Consider the following 21,053-nt stretch of genomic DNA (forward strand, 5'->3'; position numbering starts at 1 on the left):
TTGTATTGATTGCTTTTATGCAAACAGTACATTGATATTTGACATTCTGGTGTGGTCTTAATACATTATTTTTTCCATGTAATGAAAATGAAAATTATACCTGGCAATGCATATTAATGAAACTGCAAATGTTACCCATCAAAAACAATGCAGTTTTTACTATAATCTTTTCAATTAATATGACTTTAGTATCTGCCAAACCAGCTTTAAGAGCTCTGCACACTGCCACTTGAATGAACTCAATATCTTCATTGGTTTAAAATTTACGTCATTTTGAATTTTTCCAAACTTTAAGAGCGTTGTTTCTCCATTGTCATTGTGTTGCTCGGCACCTCAGCACCTATACTGTTCCTACAGACAAGTCGAATACTCCAAAATAACATTCGATTATTTAAAAAAATATCTTGAATACTATTGAATATACTGAAAAATTAATGGATATTTAACTAAAATAAATATTATTATTTGTAAAAATATTCTGGTAATGTTAAATGGTCTTAGAGATATATCTATGCATGTCTTAGTGAATGTTATGGTCGCCATTATTGTTTACATGACGTCATTTCCCCAACGTCATCTCCTAGAGCCGCCATCTTGGCCGGTACCACGCGGGATTTTGGACAATTTACGCTTATCTAGAGGGTCTAGGACCACTCAATACATAAATAAGCAAACAGACAAATAAATAATCATGGATCCGAAAAAACAGCAACTTCCTCCCAAGGAAAATGCGCTATTTAAGCGAATTCTGGTGAGTTCAAGAGACGCATGGCTTGTTGTTGGGGTTCGTCTGCATAAAAACAAAACGAACAACATTTATTATTTCATCTCTTAATCGCTGTCAGTAAAAGAAACCCTTCAGTTGGGGTTCTCATCAGGATCCTGAATTGTTGAAGATTTCATATTAGACAAAGTAATAGGACGTAACAAGTGGAGTGATTGTAATAAAGCCTTCAAATAACAGTCAGGTGACATGTCCTGCCAGAAGTCATATGACACATTTCTGGGGTAGTTCACTAATATGGTGACATTGAAGAAATTTTAACTAGTGCATTGTAATTGTTTTGTGATTAAAGAATGATATATGTATTGAGTTTTAGTAATGACAGCGATTAAGGAATAGGTGTATTGGTATAGTGTTGGGGTTGGCTTTAGACATGTAGAGTTGTGCCTTGGACAAAAATAATATAGTATGATTTATTATGATCTTCCTTTATTCTGTGTAACCTAACAGGTATTTTTAATGTATTAATATATATATACAGTACATTCACTAGGCATTGGCTAGGTTTAAAATGTTATCTTTATTAAAGAGGAATTCCTTTTCTATTACATGCTAGCCTAATAAGTGCATTGAATCACACGTGTTCTTGATTTGTAGAGTAAATGAATATTGGAAATAATTGTCAGAAGCCTTGGTTACTTGCTTTAATGTATATCTTCCCAACATTTCATTGTTCTTGTATTTTTGGTGGAGGTTACAAATTTTAATTGTGTATATCTAAAGGAAAATAAATCTGGAATATATGAATGGAAAAATATATCTCAAATTGGCTATTTATGGGGAACCGCTAACACCAGGAGTTTGATTTCGTTCATTTTTACCACATGTTCTTATCATTATAGTAAGTATTTTAAAAGAGCGACAACTTTTTGTTTTAATAGTAAGTAGTTTAAGTTATTTTTAGTTTTCTCTATCTTCACCTGTAAAGGGCAGAGCATGAAAGATGAGGGAAATTCCAGAATATAACACAGCGAAAAACTGATCATATGACGCTAAAATGATGTCTCTACACATGCGTTGTATGTGAATATATTAATTATTTACTGTAAATACTCTGAAAAATATGCCGAATCACTGTGTTTTGAATTCTGCTAAGTTTGTTTACAACCGACCTTTTTGGTCCGAGTTTACTTACTGTGCATAAAAAAAAACCCTTGAAATTATAACTAGATTCCTCAAAAAAGTACTTTCTGCTTAATATGGTGTTGGTCCAGCTGTTAGGAACTTAGGTAGGTTTCTTTGGTAGGTTAGGTCAGGTTCTATTAGGTTCTAATAAATGTTGCTTCATTTAAAATACTTACTATAATGATGAGAACATTGTGGTAAAAATGAACGAAACCGAACAACTCCTTTTGGTGGTGGTGGTGTTCTCATAAATTACTGTACCCTTAAATTTGTGTTAAGTGTGGCCTCTGCTTTCCCAGAAAAAATGGAGGAATTGCAACTTTTGTATGTTTGTTTTTTCTAGTTTTTGTTCAAAGTAAATATGATCTGTTCACACAAGGAGCAGTATTTTTTATTGAATTGCTGACAAGTTTCTTGGTGAGCAACTTACCAAACCTTTAAATAATGCATTTTCATTCTTGTAAGTAAGGGTAGGTTAGGTAGGTTTGCATGGTTTTTGGTAATGCTTGAGGAGAGTGATCCAACCATGGCAGTTACCCGAAAAATTTTCTCTGTAAAAGATGAAAGCTTTCTTACCTTACAGGAAGATTACATTTTGCGTCACTTCACTTTTACAAGTTTTCAGTTTGGTAAACATTCGTTTTATGACGAACAAGGCACTTAATATTTCTATTTGTTTCGGGAGAAAGCAAAAAAAGAAAATTATTTAATTCTACTTTGTTTATGTCGTATATTTATATTTTTCAAGTATTGTAACCAATGTGAACACAAAATAAACCTTTGAAAACCTTAGCTAACCTTTCCTTACCTATAAAATGGTTAAAAATTTTTTTTAAGAGTTTAAGGGTCTATTTTGACGTGAACACCAAAAACACCACCACCATCACATACTTAACACCGAAAACTCGAATGAGGTACAGTAATATTTTTATAGTTTTAGAATTTTTATAGGTTAGGTAAGGTTTTAAAAGGTTTGTTTGGTGTTCTCTCTTTTGAATTTTGCCCCACATTTTCCCTCTCTGTCAAAGCCTTTCCCACTTTGAACAACCAGTATTGTAAGTGTTTGGGAGATCATATCGGTAAAAGTACTCAAATATATAAATTTGTGACGACCTAAAACAAATCCTTACCATAAATTTTTCTGTGATAGGTGGAGCTCTCTACCCACATGAACAGTTTATAATGGCAACACTCTGGAACTAGCATGTTGCTGTAGGTTTGTGTTCAGGACGAGAGATTGTAAAAGCAAAAGTAGGAATACAGTACTACAATTCCTCTCTTTCTATTTTTTCTGCAAGAGTTAAGAAAGAATTTTTTCTATAGAATAGTTTTTGTAAAGTTGCTCTTCTCACAAGACGGTTATTTAGACTGTGTTTTCCCAAAATGGGGAGTTTGCTAATACACGGTGGTCCATTCTTGCTGAAATCAGACATAGTGATGTTTGTGTTAATTTGCCAAAGTACTGCAGAATGAAGGATGCTGCCTGTTTGCTAGACAATTTGCCATACTTGGCTAGAAGGTAAACATGCTTAATGTTCAGTGATACAAATTTATTGAATTTCACAATACTGTATTAATATTTTAGAAAAAAATTGAAAATTTAAAGTTCAAAACCATTTCCTGACATGGCTTATACAGAGAGGAAATACTGTAGGTTTCATAATTTTTTTGGGGGTGTATTCCTGAGACATAGATAAGGATAAATGATGCCATGACCATATGTTAGTATCCCATATTTTCGGAGTTATACTGTACCAAAACATTGGGTAAAGGAGGACTGCAACATTTCTATGGACATAAAATATCACTTTTGTGATGGACCAGAGTCAGACTGGCCATTGTGCCTTTATGCCATGGCACATGGACCCCCCCCTTCCTTCCCTTAAAAAAATCTTTGAAAGAAATTCAGATTATACTACCCTGAGCCAACGACACGCACAAGATGATAGGACGGGGATGTTATTACCTCGGTTTCTTTTCTCTATAAACTAATGGTATCGTGATGGATGGTACTAATAACATATCAGGAAATGATCAGATGAGTGAGTGTTTTTTTCTCAAAAAATTATAAACTTGATGACTAACAGTGCTAGTGGGGTGGAATAGGCCACAACTGTCTTTGCTAGTGGGGTGGAACGGGTCCAACTCTTAATGAAATGGCACGGCCCCCAAACAGTGCCCAGTCCACCTCTGTGACGGGCTGAAGCCTGCATTTAGGAAGAGGATCGGAACTTTGAACATAGTATAAGATTGCATATGATTGTAAATGAAGTGTAATAGCACCACTGGATATTTCATTTATACTTCATAGATTTAATCACATTCCAACCCCAACTGTCTTGTGTTATACCGTAACTCCGAAACTATGGGGTATTAACACTGTGGTCATAAAGTCAATTATCCCAATGTATGTCTCGGGAATACACCCCCAGAATTATGAAATGTATTTCCGAAACACCCTATATATGACGAGAGTAAAGATAGCTTTGAAATTTTATACACGTGGTTCTTCGTCAGGATGCACTGGATAGTATACCCGTCTGGCCGGATAGCTGATATTTTCATTGTGGTATCCAGCCAGATAATTAAATCTACACTATCCATCTGGATACCAGTAGTCAAAATTTTCAGCTTTATATTTAATAAATACAGTAGAATTAAGTAACGAGAATATGGATGAAAAGGTATAACAAAAGGACACACTCAAGACTGATTTAAATTTATTGTTACTGATAGTCCTTGATTGTCTTAATTTTCTCCCTAGTCTCATTTTTTCTGTTGTTGCTATCAAAATGGTGTCGTTGTCATTGTGGTAGTTATCGTCTGCAAAGAACAGGGGTGAAAAAAGATGAATGGAGGAAGGGTATTGGCAATTTGGAAATTGAAGGAAGTGGAGGAAGAAGTGCAATAGTTGGCAGGCTGACCACTTTGCTTCTTCCCCCACATATCCCTAAAAATCAGTTACCATACTTAAAACCAGCAGTAAGAAATGGTACCATACCATTTCATCATTACAAAAACATTTTCTTGTTTCAAGAAATTAAAAAATAAGTGAGAAGCTCTACAAAATACCCAAACTACACTTTACATAGTAGATGGAGGGAAGTGGGATGCGAAGGTGGTGGCAAGCACATTTGAACTCTGTGTTTATCAAGTTGTGTCATGTTCCCAAACAGTATGTGTGTGTGTGCACTTATGCAGACATACAGTACTGTACACTTATATTAATGTGCGGATATGAACAATGATAGGGTAATAAATTTTCCCCAATACAGTACTGTACTACTGTATACACTATATACTGTACTCACAGCAAATGCTGTTGTCTTGAGCTTGTGATGCAGGCAGGCCAAATGGTGATATGATGATACAGGTTGGCCTGTCAATCTCCTCTTCCTGCATGAAGGAGGGATTGTACACACACTATACTGTACATACAACCTCCACACACAAGCCTACAGTAGACATACACATTCTACTCTTATATTTATAGTACTGTACTGTACACATGGTACTTTCACACTTACTGAATGTACACTCGCACCAAAAAGTATCGGTGCAGAGTGAGATCGACGAGTTCCGAAACGATACGTATACACTGTGATATGTCGGGAAGGTTGGTAAGTGTATCCTCATAACCCCCCCCCCTCCTCCACTAGGTGTTGCCATATGGCTGACAATCAGGGCTGCCAACATACGGCTGGAACAACTCGCCTTTCCCAATACCTATCGTCACTGGTCTCAAATTGTTCACACTACAGTATGCACCGATACTTTTTGTTGCGAGTGTACAGTATGTGTGTTACTATAATCACTTTTTACGTCTTACACTCCCTTAACGGTATTCTTGGCAGATTGTATCCTGGTACAGTACAGTACCGCATAACACAGATCGTATGCATAAACAGCAGTGAGCGAGCGAATAAGCTTGTACAATGGCAGCAGACAATGAACTAAGAGTGTCATGATGCTAAAGTTTGAGGAGTTAGGCTGTGAGATACATCAGCCAATCATAGGCATCACATGCAATCACATGACAGTACATAGTAGCCAAACATAGCTCACGAGCACTCTGAGCCTACCAACCCACTCGATCGGCATGTGTCGGCACATGATGTAATCTCTCCAAATTTTATTCAAATACTGGATCGAAGAGATTTTTCTGAGAATTTCCCAGAATGCTCAAAAAAGAAAATTACGGACAAAGAAAGTTCGAGGATCGAAAATTCCAGCTAATGGGGAGATTATAAAATTAGGTCATCTTAGTCAAGGCTGTACAGTATTTGCTAAAGTTACCGAATACCTGTATACATCTTGTTCAGAGAGTATGTATTGCTGGACCTGATCTAAATTAAAACAAAAAAAACTATTCATTATTAGTGAGAGACCTTCATCAAGAGCTCACAACCTGTTATCAGACTAATACTACCTTTTACTGTATTTATTAGTGTCAACACCCTTGATGTATAAATCTAAACTGAACATGCTAGAGTTTTAATACTTCATATATCTTATTTTTACAGAAATGCTATGAACAGAAACAGTACAAAAATGGATTGAAATTTGCAAAACAAATCCTGGCAAACTTTTCTGATCATGGAGGTAAGTTCATGTTTGTGTATATGATTTACACCTCATATTACCACAAAACTTTCATTTGAGGAAATCTGAGGGAAGTATATTAAAGGGTTTATGTAATCTTTAGATTTTATGTGAGGTTGAGGATAATTATATGTATGGAAATAGCTGTTTTTATGTTCATTTGTATGTACTGTACTTTATATCACTGTGGAAGAGTAGGGAACTTTTTGTTACATTTAATATGTTGTTGTTTATTTTGCTGCAAGTTTTGAATTGCATATGTGTTGTTAACCTTCAGCAGTGGGTCCTAACTTGAATCTTATTTTTGTACTGTAATTGATGTTGCAATTTTGGATAGATTAGAAGGCAACTAGGCAGACAAAATTAACACAGATGTGCATGTGGATTTTGGGGTCAAACATTAGAGACTGGGGTTATTGTTATAAAACTACAGCAAGTTGTATCCTTATTGAAGTAAGCTCTACATGTTTTGATATAACACTTTGTGGTAAGTGTTTGAGAACTCACATTAGTCAGGAATAGATAGACTATGAGTGAGAAATACATTTTTCAGTACAAGATACCAATACTTTATCTATTTTCTTGTTTTAATGTACATGATATTTTCAATGTTAATGGGTAAGGAAGTACAGTAAATATATATATTTTTAAATTAATTAAAGGATTTATTTTATAATTTTTTGGTTTTCATCTTTTGCAGAAACGCTTGCTATGAAGGGGCTTATACTGAATTGCCTGGGGCGGAAAGAAGATGCTTACAGCTTCGTCAGACAAGGCCTCCGCAACAATCTGAAGAGTCATGTCTGTTGGCATGTGTTTGGATTACTGCAACGATCTGATAAAAAGTATGACGAAGCTATCAAATGTTACCGAAACGCTCTCAAATGGGATAAAGATAATCTTCAAATATTACGGGACCTATCCCTTCTCCAAATTCAAATGAGAGACCTTGATGGCTACAAGGCAAGTGAAGTGTGCAAGTATATTTTTCTTATAATACAAAATATTGTTATTGTCGGGGGGTTATAAAAGGATTTTTTTCTTGCTGATAACTGCTCCTTCAACCCCCACCTGTTTGCCTTCATGAGGAGTTTGAGAGTATATATTGCTAATGATTAATTGCAAATGTTTCTCTTATTGCTCAATGTTTCACATAAATTTTCTCTGTAATGCCCCTGTATCCACAACACTATAATAATTTTTCTCATGAAATATCCACAGATAAGGCTGCTTAAGTTGTTGAATAACTTACATTTTGGATAAATTAATGCTAAATTGCATGGTTTTCAGTATTTATTTCTGAAATGCAGGTGCTGTAGATAAACAATTTATTAATACTTAAGTTTTGTCTCTTGTAGGAAACTCGGTATAAATTATTTGAACTTCGACCCACACAACGTGCTTCATGGATTGGTTATGCTATGTCCTTCCATCTCTTACAAGATTATGATACAGCACTGAAGATTCTAGAAGAATTTAGGAAAACTATTCAGGTGATTACAAAATTTCTTTTGAGATTCTGCAAAATATGTACAGGTATATTACCTTTACCTTATTTTCCTAATGACCACCCACTGGAATAACCTTTGTGTTACATTAAGTAAAATTAGTACAGCTACAATATGTTACTACAGTATTAAGAATTATTGTGCTGTCAAACATAAAGTGGATTAAAACTAAATATCAAATAAGGCTTAAGTGTTTAAAACTTTTATTGTCTTACAGAAAACTACGTATGATTATGAGTACAGTGAACTTTTACTGTACCAGAATCTTGTCATAAGAGAGAGCAAGAATTTACATGAAGCATTAAAACATCTCAATACTTATGAAGCCAACATCTGTGATAAAGTCACGCTTCAAGAACTTAGAGGTACAGTATTTCATATGTCACAGTACAGTACACATAATTATGACCTTGTGTTGAAATATGTCAGAGAGTTCATATGATAGTTGTAGTACAACATAGGAATTATTGGTGGGATGAGTAAATAGTTTTAATTGATTGAGGGAGTGTGTTTTGAGTGTTTGTTGTCACCTTGGTTGTTCATTGCATTATTACACTAACTATTTCCTCGGATGGTTCAGAACATTGATATAAATAATATACTGCCTTTTCCCTCCACTTCCAAGAAGTACATATTATCTTTACTGATTAAAGAAAAGCCAAATTCTGCATATAACATACAGAAGATAGCTCAGTAAATTGAAAGTATAGCTATACTTCATGTGTATTCATACAGGTGTCCACAATGTAAATACAGTACAGGATATGTGAAATATGCTTGCACTGTATACATTATTCCCCCACACTTGACTTATTCACTGAAACTGTAAAAAAAACCCTGTAAGGATGGGAGTGTTGAGGGAGAAGGTTGTTTTTGCCTCCCTCCCTGGTTCCACCTTTACACACTTAGACCACTAATGGATAAAAATCATACCATTTGTTTGATTACTGCATCTTTACCAAATAAAATCACTGTACTTACTTGTTGGGGTCTACTGTGTGTATTGAGATGTTAGTTTTGAGTACAGTTATGTGCTGTTTAATTAGTAAATTAAATGATTAATAAGGATTCAGTTTATGACTTGAGTGTTTTTAAGTTATGAAAATTAAATTCAATGTGTGAAATTTTAATTGAAAGATTACTTACGTGCCTACCTGGATCCTAAGCAAGGCAACTGTTCCCTACCTGATGACTAATCTTTTTTCATGCAATGCACTACAGTATATGTTATGTTATGGTTATTTTTCAGCTTGTGATTTTGGGTAGATATACAGTCACAGTCACAAGTAATCATCCACCCCTCGTACTACCATACCCGTGTCTCAAAAGGGTTGTAGAGAGCTAGGGGTGGCAAACCTGGGTAGGGTAGGAGGGCACAAGTTAGTGTATGCAGTCTTAGAATTATCAGGTGTTACGATATTTCGTTCGGTGGGTGTAGCTTGACGTTGATGGCCTTAATAACCTTGGCAGTTGATAGGCCTAAAGCCCAACCGACCAACCTGGAGGATGGGTGTCTGGGATGTGTCATATGGACGACTTAAGTTTCTCATAGTTATCTAATAATAATAATAATAATAATTAACGGTTTATTGAAAGAGCTTGGCAGCCAGAAGGCTGAAAATATAGTTACATATTTGGGGAATGGGTTTCGAATTACAAATAATATACAAGTAACATAAGTGACACAAATAAGACATATAATAACTAGATGGGGAAAAGCTCAAACCACAGTTCATTTCAACATAGTGACAGTGCAAGGAGTAGTGTTTACTGGGAGTGAATGCACTGGTTTATTACAAGTTATTGATAATTTTTACAATGGTTGGGACTGGGCTGTTTTTATAGCGATCAGTTCGTGCACGTATGGGCTGGATGCGGTTGTGGTGTCGAACAGCAATTCTCGGGCTAGGATCTCAGGTGGTAGTAGGAGCCGGTGTCGAGGATGGTGTAGAAGCTTCTTACCAAATTTGCAGATGAGGTCGTGGTGATGGTCAGTGAGAGTCGAAAGGGTCAGTGTGTTGAGCGCTTCTTGATATGTGGAGTAGGAAGGGAGAGAATAATCTTGCATGCCCTCTTTTGCACTTTTTCTAGGTGTTTACGTTGTGTGGCATTTAGGAGGAAGACCAGGTGGGGGAGGCATAGGTGAGCTTGGGAAGTATGAATGTTGAGTAAACACTGAGGAGCTCGGGTGCAGGAACTCCGAGGGACTTGAGTCGGCGGAGGAGGTGGAGACGGAAACTGGAGGATTTGACAACTTCCTGACGTGTGGTTTCCAATTTAGTTTGTTGTCTATGGTGACGCCGAGGAGCTTCGTGGAATCTACAACCTGGAGTGTGTTCGGACCTAGAGTAATGGAAGGAGGTGGGACAATGTCGGAGGAGAGGTTGATGTGCATAACCATGGTCTCGGTATGGTTGATGGTGACATGGTTGTTGGTGGCCCAGTTTTGGAGACTTCAATAAATCCTGAAGGGCGGTATAGTTGGGAGCAGAATTGTTGACGCTGATCCCAATGGTGGAGTCGTCGACATATTTCCAGTGAGCAGGGGTTTCTCTTAGGGCATCATTGATGAGCATAAGGAAGCAGAGTGATCCCATCTTGGTGCCTTGGGGGACGCCACAGGTGAGTGACTGAAAGGTGGAGACAGCCCCTCGGAAGCGTACAGCTTGGCGTCGGTCACTGAGGAAGTCTGTAAGCCATGGTATAAGACTTCTCCGAAGCCCGAGGTCAATAGCTTTGTTGATGATTATATTGTGGTCGACTAGGTCGAATGCTTCAGTGAAATCAATGAAGGTGACAGCTACAGACGTTTTTCGTTTCTCGAGATGGCGGTATATGTAATCGAGAAAGCTGACAAGACAGTGAGTGGTGGAGGAAGTTTTTATGTTGCCAAATTGCTGAGGGTCTACGACTCCTGCAATATCAGCATAAGCCCAGTCGAACACAAAACTTTCACAGATTAGGCTGGGTATTGGGGTGATTGCAATAGGTCGTAGCTGATTTAAGGATTGTGGGCTGGTTGACTTGGGCACTGGTGATACATAAGAGGTCTTCCAGTCAGCTGGGCATCTGGCTTGACTGAGAGAAGCATTGATGATGGAGCATTGGGGTTTAGCAAGCTCCGGGGAGAACTCCTTGAAGAGTTTCATTGGTAAGTCAATGGGGGTGGTAGCGCGTTTTAATTTTAGTTTGTCCAGGCGTTTTGCTACTTCAAATTCTTTTACTAAGTCAGTGGGAAGGGGGGCTGGTAGGTAAGCAGGGAGAGTGGTTGTGTCAAGCCGGGGGAGCGTCTGGCATATAGTAGTGAAATGATTATTTACTTGAGATTCTGGGAGGAATGCGAGTGAGCTTTTGACAGGTAATGTGCCATTAGGGTTGATATGGCATCTGGCTTCCATAGGGAAAAGCCCCTTATATGACAACTTAAGAGAAGAGGGGACATGGCTTTGCATTTGGCCTTGCTCATCACCAGTAACATTAAACTAGGCTGTTGCTCGATCACTGTAACCTCCCACCACTGCCGTTCTTGGAAAAAAAAATCACTATTAATTAATAAAAAAATTTGAATGAATTGTTGGATAAAATGGGGCTTTTCCACCCTGTAGTATGTGTATTGAAGTAGTGAAAATCAATGTGAGGTGGTAGTGGCAATGGTGTTTGGTTGCTCTGCTCCACACCCAGCCCAGGATGGACACGAAGGAATGTGTTGGTAAATATTAAGAATAAATGTGATTTCCATCCTCTTATTCAATATTTCTCCTCATATCAATGTTATTGTAAATATCTAATTCCTGTTTTCTAAAACCTGAACCACAACCTGAAAAAATGATAAATAAGGAAATGGGCGGTACATTATATAATAATCATAAAATAAAGATCCTCATCTATTACTCTTACAAGCATGTAAACCTATAATAATATACTGTAGTGAAGAAAAAAAAAATCCTTCCTACCCTTCGTTCTTTCATGAATGTCCCTGCTTTCTTCAATCCCCTCCCCCTTTCTCTAATGAGCAATTTGCATCACGTACTACTCTCCCACACCCCTCCCCCACCAACAAACAGCCAAGTCGACCATTCCCCCTCTACCCCACATGGCTTGCCATGCAGAAAGGACCTGGCCAGGTGTAGAGGTTAGGTTGTGGAGTGGATGTTTTCTTTTGACTGTGATTGTACTTAATTTTTTTGTAAACTGTAACATGCACACACCATCCTACATACAGAATGTGCATAAAAATAAAATAAATATTTACCATAAGGTTAAAAACAAAGGGAATGAACATTTCTTTGTGCTGTTGTGTAAGAGAGAAGATAACATGTGATAAATTTGAAAGTTCTTAGTGTTATATTTCTTAAACTTTTTCATTTGTTTTGACTTTGCGCTGATGATTAGCATGCTTTCCAACAGGAGAATTATATATGAAATTAGGAAGAAAAGGAGATGCATCAGAAGTCTACAGAGGTTTAATCAAGCGTAACCCAGAGAATCGCAACTACTACCTCAAGTTAGAGGAGGCCTTGGGGCTTGCCACAGTTGAAGAAAGACTAAAATTATATGAAGAACTCAAAGAGAAGTAAGTTGTATTTAACCTCACCTCTTAACCTCTTTGTTCCTAGGAGCCAATATGACTCTAAACCCCCTAGCAGAGGTGCCATATTCTACCTGTACATGGCTTACAATGCTGAATTTCTATATTATATTACTTTAATATGCTTACTGCTGTATTTTCCCTTTTTTGTTTCTTATTTCTCAGTGAATATTCTTTATTGCAATTAATTTTCCCCTGCTTTAATGTCTCCTGCCATCCTGGGAGGGGGAAAAAGGTTGCTTGTGTTCTGTCCAGGTGTTTGTCCATGTATCCATCTCCCTATGAGTGTAGGAGTTATAAACACAATAACCGAGACAAATATGGTCGATTTGTAATCATTCTGGGTATATGGACATACTACAAGATTGCAGATGGGTTCAGTGATCAGCATTTTTGTCATCATTGTTTTGGGTTGTTCCTCTTTGGACTTGACTGTGGTATGGCAAGGGACCTGTTCACTTTTTATGGTGACCTTGTTTCTGTGCCAACTAGACCTCATTAAAATTTTAAGATTGAATGTTTTGAGCATTGTCATTTTTATTTTTTAAACTTAAAAAATGTGAGAACAGCCACTCAACATGTATGGAGTTATGTGTCAGCAAAATATTTATAATAGTTTGTTTGCACCTCTCAGTGAATTAGGAATTATGACACTCATGAGTAAGAGATGCTGAGTTGTATGTATTAATCTCCTTAAATATGTTTCCATCCACTTCTTGTTCAGTACTAAACTAATAATATGATGTGTGAGGTCATGGTTCAAGCTGGTCTAGCAGGTTATTTGTTACTTAGGTTAATATTCAAAAGTGTTATTTATGATTTTCATATTATATCTATACTGACGTAATTCTTCATACTGAATAGAATGCTATCTCGAGGCTTCTGCTAGCCTAGCCGTTTTGTCATATTACGTACCGGTACATAAATTTTTCAATGTTGATGAAAATTTAGACTGGGAAAGATTCTGGTGATCCCTTATATTTTCCTGCCTTAAATTTATCATTATCATGTCATGAAATATATTTTCAAAATTAGTTTCAATAATTCAGTAATGTTGCCATGTGTAAAATCTCATGCAAAAAGTGGGAAAACAGTACAGTATACATTTCATAAAGTAACCAAATGGTTGGAGAGATTTGGGTGTAAGCTTTTACAAAAATGATGACTATAGTTGGTGAACCATGAAGTTCATAACCTCAGCTGTACCTAAAATGCCAAATATAATATGAACCCATCATATCTAACTCTTTCTCTCTTTCCTTTTATTTTTTATTTTCTTTTTTCTCTTTCTCTTTTTTTACACACAAACTCACACACACACACACACACACACACACACACAGTATATGTTAACTGGATGCCATCTGTAAAAATTTGGATGCCTGGAATAACTTAAGCTCATTGTTGTTACAGGTTCCCCCGTGCTCAAGTGCCTAAGCGACTACCTCTCAATTATGCCAGAGGGGAAGAGCTTGAATCCTTGTTAGACCCTTACCTAAGAGCAGCGTTACAGAAAGGCGTCCCTCCGCTCTTTACTGATATCCAATCATTGTACAGTGATCCTGATAAAATCCAGATTGTTGAGAAGCTCATGAATAGTTACCTGACGAATTTGGAGGAAACGGGACACTTGTGTGAAACAGGTTTGTGCTGCTTGTTTCAAGAGTTAAATATTTAATATTGGTCAATACAAGGTATTAGATAATTTATGAGAATTTGGTTATAACCAGTGACAACATGCAGTATACAGTACAGGTATATTTATTCTTTATTTTGTTAATGTAGTTACTGGTATGTAAGGAAGCATTCCATTAATAGATTAAATCATGTTAAAAAGTACTGTGTTTGATGCATTCATCAGACTGTATGCACTTTATATTCTATGTAATACGTAAAAGTATGTAACAGTTTATATAATGATGAAATTGTATAAACAAACTCTGAGGAACTGTAAGCCTTTCCTTTTCTCCCTGACAGATAATGAGTTTAAGGAACCAGCCTCCATCTTATATGTATTGATGTTCTTAGCGCAGCACCACAGTTACTTAGGAGATATAGAAAAAGCACTAGCACTCATGGACCGGGCATTAGAGCACACTCCAACCTTAATAGAACTCTATATTGTCAAAGGCAAAATACTAAAGGTAAGACAAGTGAGGTCATATTTTAAATTTTGTTCAAAGAATTATGGTCTTGACTTTCACACTCAACTTTATACAGTACTGCAAGCATCTTTTTACTAGTGTAATTATTTTTTCACGTATTTCATTGTTTACATACAAAATGAGATATTTACCAGTTAAAATATATTGGGCTGCATTTCTTGATAATGTTTCCATTTTATTTTACAACAAACTTTATTTACGTTTAGCAACTCATGTATGCTCTGAACAGAAGGGAATTTTGATGTTACATGTAATTTTCTTAGATATTCAAGTCATATACCCTAATACTCTCTTAATTCTTCCACAGCATGCAGGTGATTATGTAGGTTCATATGAGGCCTTACAAGAAGCCCAAGCTCTTGACACCGCGGATCGATATGTCAATTCAAAGGCAGCATCATACCTTCTTAAAGCTAATTTAGTCAGACAAGCAGAAGAAATGTGCTCCAAGTTTACTAGAGTGAGTGAAACTGACTTTATTGGAGGAGGACTCCTATATTTATAACAGAAGCACTTCTGTTTATGTTTGAAGCCAATCATTCAACTACCCTTTGAGTGTAATGCCCCTTTATATTATTAATGCCAATTATGCTTACTTTTATCAGCATTTTTTCTTCCATGAGATTTTCTATATGACTTTGAATTAAATTTCTATGTACAGTACTGTATGTGAAAAAGTAATTAATGGCCATAAAGTAATCATATGTTGTTTCCCTGGTGTTTAGGAGGGTGTGACGGCAATGGAGAACCTAAATGAGATGCAGTGTATGTGGTTCCAAACAGAATGTGCGCAAGCTTACTACCGCCTTGGCCAGTATGGAGATTCTCTTAGGAAATGTCATGAAGTGGATAGGGTAAGTATTTGAGTTCTCTGTAATTTCTTAAGTTATATTATTCATCTTAAGGGAATACATACCATAGTAGAATATGTTTCATGAATTCATTAATGAAACATATTAATTCATTCAGTGATATGATATACATTTGCTGGAGAAAATATAAAGCTCTTAGGAGAAACATTAAGGATTGATTAAAGAGAGGACAGCTTATTTGAGAAGGAAAATTGTACAGAAATAAGGAAGTGTGAGAAGTGTTAGGCAGAAAGCTGATCAAGGTTTGCTAAGGTTGTACTATAGACTTACTGTAGTAAAAGAATGAGAATTGAAAGATGGGTAAAAAGAATATAATTCAGAGGTGGATGGTTGGCAGGAGAGGTGATGACCAAGAAAGAAAAGAGGGATAGGGAATGAAGTTTTAGGAAGGAATGACGTTTATGATTGCTGTAAATAATGGGAGTGTCCGTGTGTGCTTGCTCTTAATTACAGCCACCCTGCTTAATGGTGGAAAAGACTTGAGAGCAGAAATAATAAAAATATTTTTTATACCTTATTGGATTCAGAGCATCTTTGCATTTTCAACTAATAGGTTAATGTACACATCATGTTATTCTAGAATATCTTCTAATAAGTTATTTTCTTGAGAAATTTGTACAGTATATTGATTTCACTCATTTGAAATTAAACTAATGATCTCTTTTTAGTACTTATTCACTAATGTATTTTATGTATTTTCTCATCCTTGCAGCATTTTACGGAGATAATTGAGGACCAATTTGACTTCCACACCTACTGTATGAGGAAGATGACTTTACGTTCCTATGTTGAACTCCTTAGACTAGAAGATGTTTTAAGGAGTAACAGATTCTATTGGGATGCAGCACAGATAGCAATCACTATTTACCTCAGGTGAGGACCTGACTCAATTAGTATCAAAGTGCTTGGGGAAAATTTTGTCAATCCACATTCACTGTCATTAAAACATGAGAAAAATAATTTGTGAGATCCAAGTTTGTACTAATGTTTTGTTACTGAGATATTAAGAATGCTCTTTGATTATCCTTGAGTTAAATGGATGAGCTTGCATATGGCCCAATAATTTTAATAGTATTTCCCTAATAGGACTCTGCATTTTTTATTGTATACTGTATATGAATTAGTTCACTTTTTGAGTGTGTTGTTAATATTGTGTTCACTCCCCAGGTTACATGACCAGCCACTGTCAGCGAACACTGGGGAAAATAATATCAATACTGGTGAGTGTTAAAATTTTATGTGGTTGTCTATCTGTATGGAAGTGGAAGAGTTTGAGAGCTGTGTTTTCCTTATCTGTGTATTAGTCACTGAAACTGAAATTGAATACATGTGTAGATATGGTGGATATTTCTGGGGAGGCTGAGAGTGGTTGTTAACACGTGATAACATTTCGTCACAATCTGAAATGACCCGGAGTTCAGACCTAATTACCACATGTACAGTGAGTCCTCGTTACTAAAATAGTTGGGGATGTGTTCTTGAGGACCACGATGAACAACAAAAAATGAACAATGGGATCCATTATCCCATCGACTTGCACGTCATACGATGAAGATGTGTTCCAACGATGAACATAAACTAAGGTATTTGACTTAGTTTTACTCATTATTTTTACAATAATAACTTTAAAGCTGCTTGAGTATACAGTATTACTAAGAAATTGAATAAATAAAATTGGAGATAATTTGCTCTGGTGTCATGTTGCTCTTCTTAGCCACTTTACTTTGCAGTGCAGCGCTCTCACTTACTGAACACTTAGAGGCCATAATGTCAGAGTGGAGAGCACTTTATTGTAAAAAAAATGCTCACCCAACACAGGACTGGCAGATATTGTGATGCACTTTTGCTTTGAAACAACAATAAATCAGATTCCGTACAGTTGTTTGAAAGAATTTGTTTACTGTTTTGGGATGTTACTCTTTACTTTTAAGCTGTAAAGATGTTTGTAAATATTTTATAAATACAATAATTGTAAATTAAAATACACTACAGTCTCTAATTAAATTTAGTAGAATATTATTTAATATTGCGCAGTGAACTATCGTTCAGCAGATGGCAAAAATGTCGTTACTGTTGTACAGTTGGACAAACTAGCCCGAGAAGATTATATATTCACTGTATACTGTATTGTATATATACCTGTATATTTAATTTCTGTATACAGTAATGTCCTTATTTTTTTATTTATAAATGATGAGGACTGCGTGCAGTGAGTTCTGCTATAACGCGTGTTTTGATAACGCGAATTTGCTCTAACCCGATTTATGAATTAGGAACGATATTTGTATAACGCGAATGCTTGTTTGCTATAACGCGATTTTTGCTTACTATTTCTCCAATTTTGTGGCATTAATTGTGAATATGGTAAAGAAGAATATCTCCAAGAAGCGTTCTGGTGATAGATTTCCCGGTGATGATCGTAAAAGAAAGGATATAACACTTGAAAAGAAGCTCGATGTTATCAACCTCAAAATCACCCTTCTCCCCCATCAAGTTACATTCATATTTTTTCAAGGTAAAGTGTTACATTTACTGTATGATTTCATTATTAGATATGAATGTAACATTTATTTAGACTGTGGTATCCTTTGTGTTAGGCTAACTACTAATTTTTTTCGATTTCTAGTAATCTGCACCTAACCCTATTTTCTCCATAAGCCCTGTTATTTCTATTACGCGATTTTCTATAACATGATATTTTACAAGAACACAATTATCGCGTTATAGCAGAACTACCTGTGTACTGTATTGGGAACACAAGTGGATACTTTGAAGTTTTAACATTTTCACACATCCCTGTTTTCACACTTTCACTGTGACCTTACCACTGCTCAAAGCTTCCTGTCAGTGTTTTATAATGTAGAAACATTGCTTTTCACCACTAAATTTTGTTTGGATCGAGGCCTTATAATTTGAAAGTGCTAAGGACCCAGGGAAATATTAAGTATTTGATACCTTTGGTTATCTGGGAGGAGACATATTAAGAAATGATTATTGGTCTGGTCATTAGTTTTTTTGTGGGGAGGTATGGGGGGGCCAGAGTAGGATTCTGCTGTGAGGTATAACTACCAACTAGTACTGTACTAAAAATGGAGCTTAACCTGTAAAAGCATGAGCCCTGAAACGTTTTGTTGTCTTCTCAACAATAAACTTATAACAAGATGTCACGAATGCAATCTCTAGATACTTGTGACGAAGGAGTGATTTTACACATCGTGGTCCCAGTATTCAGTTATTACAACACCCTACCTGGTCTTGCTGTAGTACAGTACAGTAAGATCTCATATTTCGCGCGATTTTTCACGTTTTTGAATTTCACGAGCACTACCTAATGTAACCAAGTCTTATATTTGGCGTAAAATATCGTGAGTTTCGCGAGGTCCAGCAAGATGAATGATGGCCACCGTCTAGAATGACGTCACAGCCCTCATATCAGTTACAGTAATTTCTGCTACAACGCATGTTTTGTTAACGCGAATTGGTTGTAACGTGATTGATGAATAGGGGAACACTGTTTGTAAAACGCGAACTTTTGCATACAAATGTTGGCTATAGCGCGATTCCATCCTCAATGTTTTGATTCCATCCTCAATGTTTTAGGCGCGGGGTTATGCAATGTTTACAGTTCACGTTCGACACCACATGTTCAATTGATTCGTGTCTTTTGTTTGTGAAGCGTTTTTTTGAGAGGTACTCTGTAAATTTCGTTCTTTTTTTGCAAATTTAGCTGTTACTCAAATACTGTATGAAAAGAATAAGTAAAAAGAATTTTTTCGCAGTAAGGACTAATAACAGTTTACACCGGCGCTCTCTGTTTACATCACGTGAGCAGTTGAATCGCGCGGTTTCTGTCGATTACTCCGTGATTTTCGCTGGAAAGACAAAGTAAGAAGAATGTTTCCAAGAAGCATTCTGGTGATCGGATTGCTGTTGGTGAACATGAAAGAGGTTTACAAGAACGCAATTATTGTGTTGTAGCCCGCGCCATCCTAGCGACCGCCCGGGCTGTTATTGTGTGCTTTTTTGGGTGATGCTACCACCTGTCGAGTCAAGATAATGGCTTCTACCTCTACTGGGGGGTCCTACTGCTGCTGGTGCTGGTGGGACAGACCCACCTAAGTGGCCAAATAAGGAAAAGGAGAAGCAGGACAATCATAAGGGAGTTTGCCAAGTACTCGATGCAGGATAAGCAGCGTGTGATTAAATTAGTTTAGGAAGGCCTAAAAACTAGTTTCCGGAAAGCACAATCAGATCAATAAAGGCAGAATTTGTATCATTTGGAGGTTATAAATGGGAAAATCAGAGGTTGATGTAGAGTGGCCAGTTTATATTGTTATTTTTTCCATTAGTTTATGTACAGGTATTTGCATTTGGCGAATTTGAATTTGGCGCAATTTTGCCAGTCTATATTACTCTTGAAATACAAGATGTTACTGTACTTGCAAATGCATCTTAATTGTATGCTCGCCACACCTAGCCTAGTGCTGCTAATAAATGTAGCTCTCCTGCTCTCGTAGCAAATATATTTTTACTAATGCTACCATGCTTAGCTTAGTTCTGAGTACTGCTACTAGTGCATGTATGATAGTCCCACTACTTAAACATCTTATTACAGCTATTATTAAGCCTAGCCCGGTTTCCTGCTACTACATCTATCTAAATACAGTTACTATCATGCTTAACCAAATACCACACATAGCCTAATACAGTTATTACCCCAAAATAGGCAAGTACAGTTATGAATACACACAGGGAAGTACACTTACTACCACTCATAGCCTAGTACAGTTACTACCACACATAGGCAAGTACAGTTACCACCATGTAGGGGCAAGTGTAATTCATAGTTAATGACAATTACTGTACTGCCACATATAACCTCATACAGTTACTACTACACATAGCCTTGTACAGTTACTAGTATACAGTTACTACCACACATAGTACCTGTATTGTGCAGTTACTGCCACAACTAGTTCAATATTACCAAAACTACACCTAATAGTCTGGCTAGTACTGTATTGTACTGTAGACTTGCATAGATTCCCTGTATTAGTTAATTGGTTTAGGTATACCAGTGTCTTGGGCACAACTATCCACAGGATTTTCTGGCTGTAATAAAAGTCCTTTGTTGATATAAAACTTATTTAAACAAAAGATAAATCTTTAAATTATTTTGCTGATTTTTTGTTCTTCGCCTGAATAAACGGCACTTTAAATAGACTTCAAGGTTACACAGGTTCTCTCTCCAACGCCCACACAGCCCTGGGTTCTAGTGCAACTGCATTACCTGTACTTTACTGTGGACAAATGCCATCTGCCCTTCTTTCCTGTAGTCCTGTAAACTCATGGATCTTAATGTGAATGAGTTTCTCCAATGCACATGTGTCATTAAGTGTAATCTTGTGA

General features: G+C 36.6%; 1 protein-coding gene across 1 annotated transcript in view; it reads left to right on the top strand.

Annotated features, from left to right (window-relative positions):
• Positions 1-546: 546 nt before the first annotated feature.
• The window catches only part of LOC121861775 (N-alpha-acetyltransferase 15, NatA auxiliary subunit-like), a 123,579-nt gene continuing 103,072 nt past the window's right edge, over positions 547-21,053 (top strand). Inside the window, exons 1-12 of the mRNA XM_042359670.1 lie at positions 547-751; positions 6,433-6,511; positions 7,212-7,474; positions 7,870-8,004; positions 8,237-8,384; positions 12,427-12,592; positions 14,021-14,250; positions 14,585-14,751; positions 15,080-15,232; positions 15,498-15,626; positions 16,357-16,517; positions 16,812-16,864. Of these exons, the coding sequence (XP_042215604.1) occupies positions 692-751; positions 6,433-6,511; positions 7,212-7,474; positions 7,870-8,004; positions 8,237-8,384; positions 12,427-12,592; positions 14,021-14,250; positions 14,585-14,751; positions 15,080-15,232; positions 15,498-15,626; positions 16,357-16,517; positions 16,812-16,864 (1,744 nt within the window). The 5' untranslated portion in view covers positions 547-691. The remainder of the gene's footprint in view (positions 752-6,432; positions 6,512-7,211; positions 7,475-7,869; positions 8,005-8,236; positions 8,385-12,426; positions 12,593-14,020; positions 14,251-14,584; positions 14,752-15,079; positions 15,233-15,497; positions 15,627-16,356; positions 16,518-16,811; positions 16,865-21,053) is intronic.

This window comes from Homarus americanus, unplaced genomic scaffold, assembly GCF_018991925.1.
Source record: "Homarus americanus isolate GMGI-L3 unplaced genomic scaffold, GMGI_Hamer_2.0 scaffold40248, whole genome shotgun sequence".
In the NCBI taxonomy this organism is placed as follows: Eukaryota; Metazoa; Arthropoda; class Malacostraca; order Decapoda; family Nephropidae; genus Homarus; species Homarus americanus.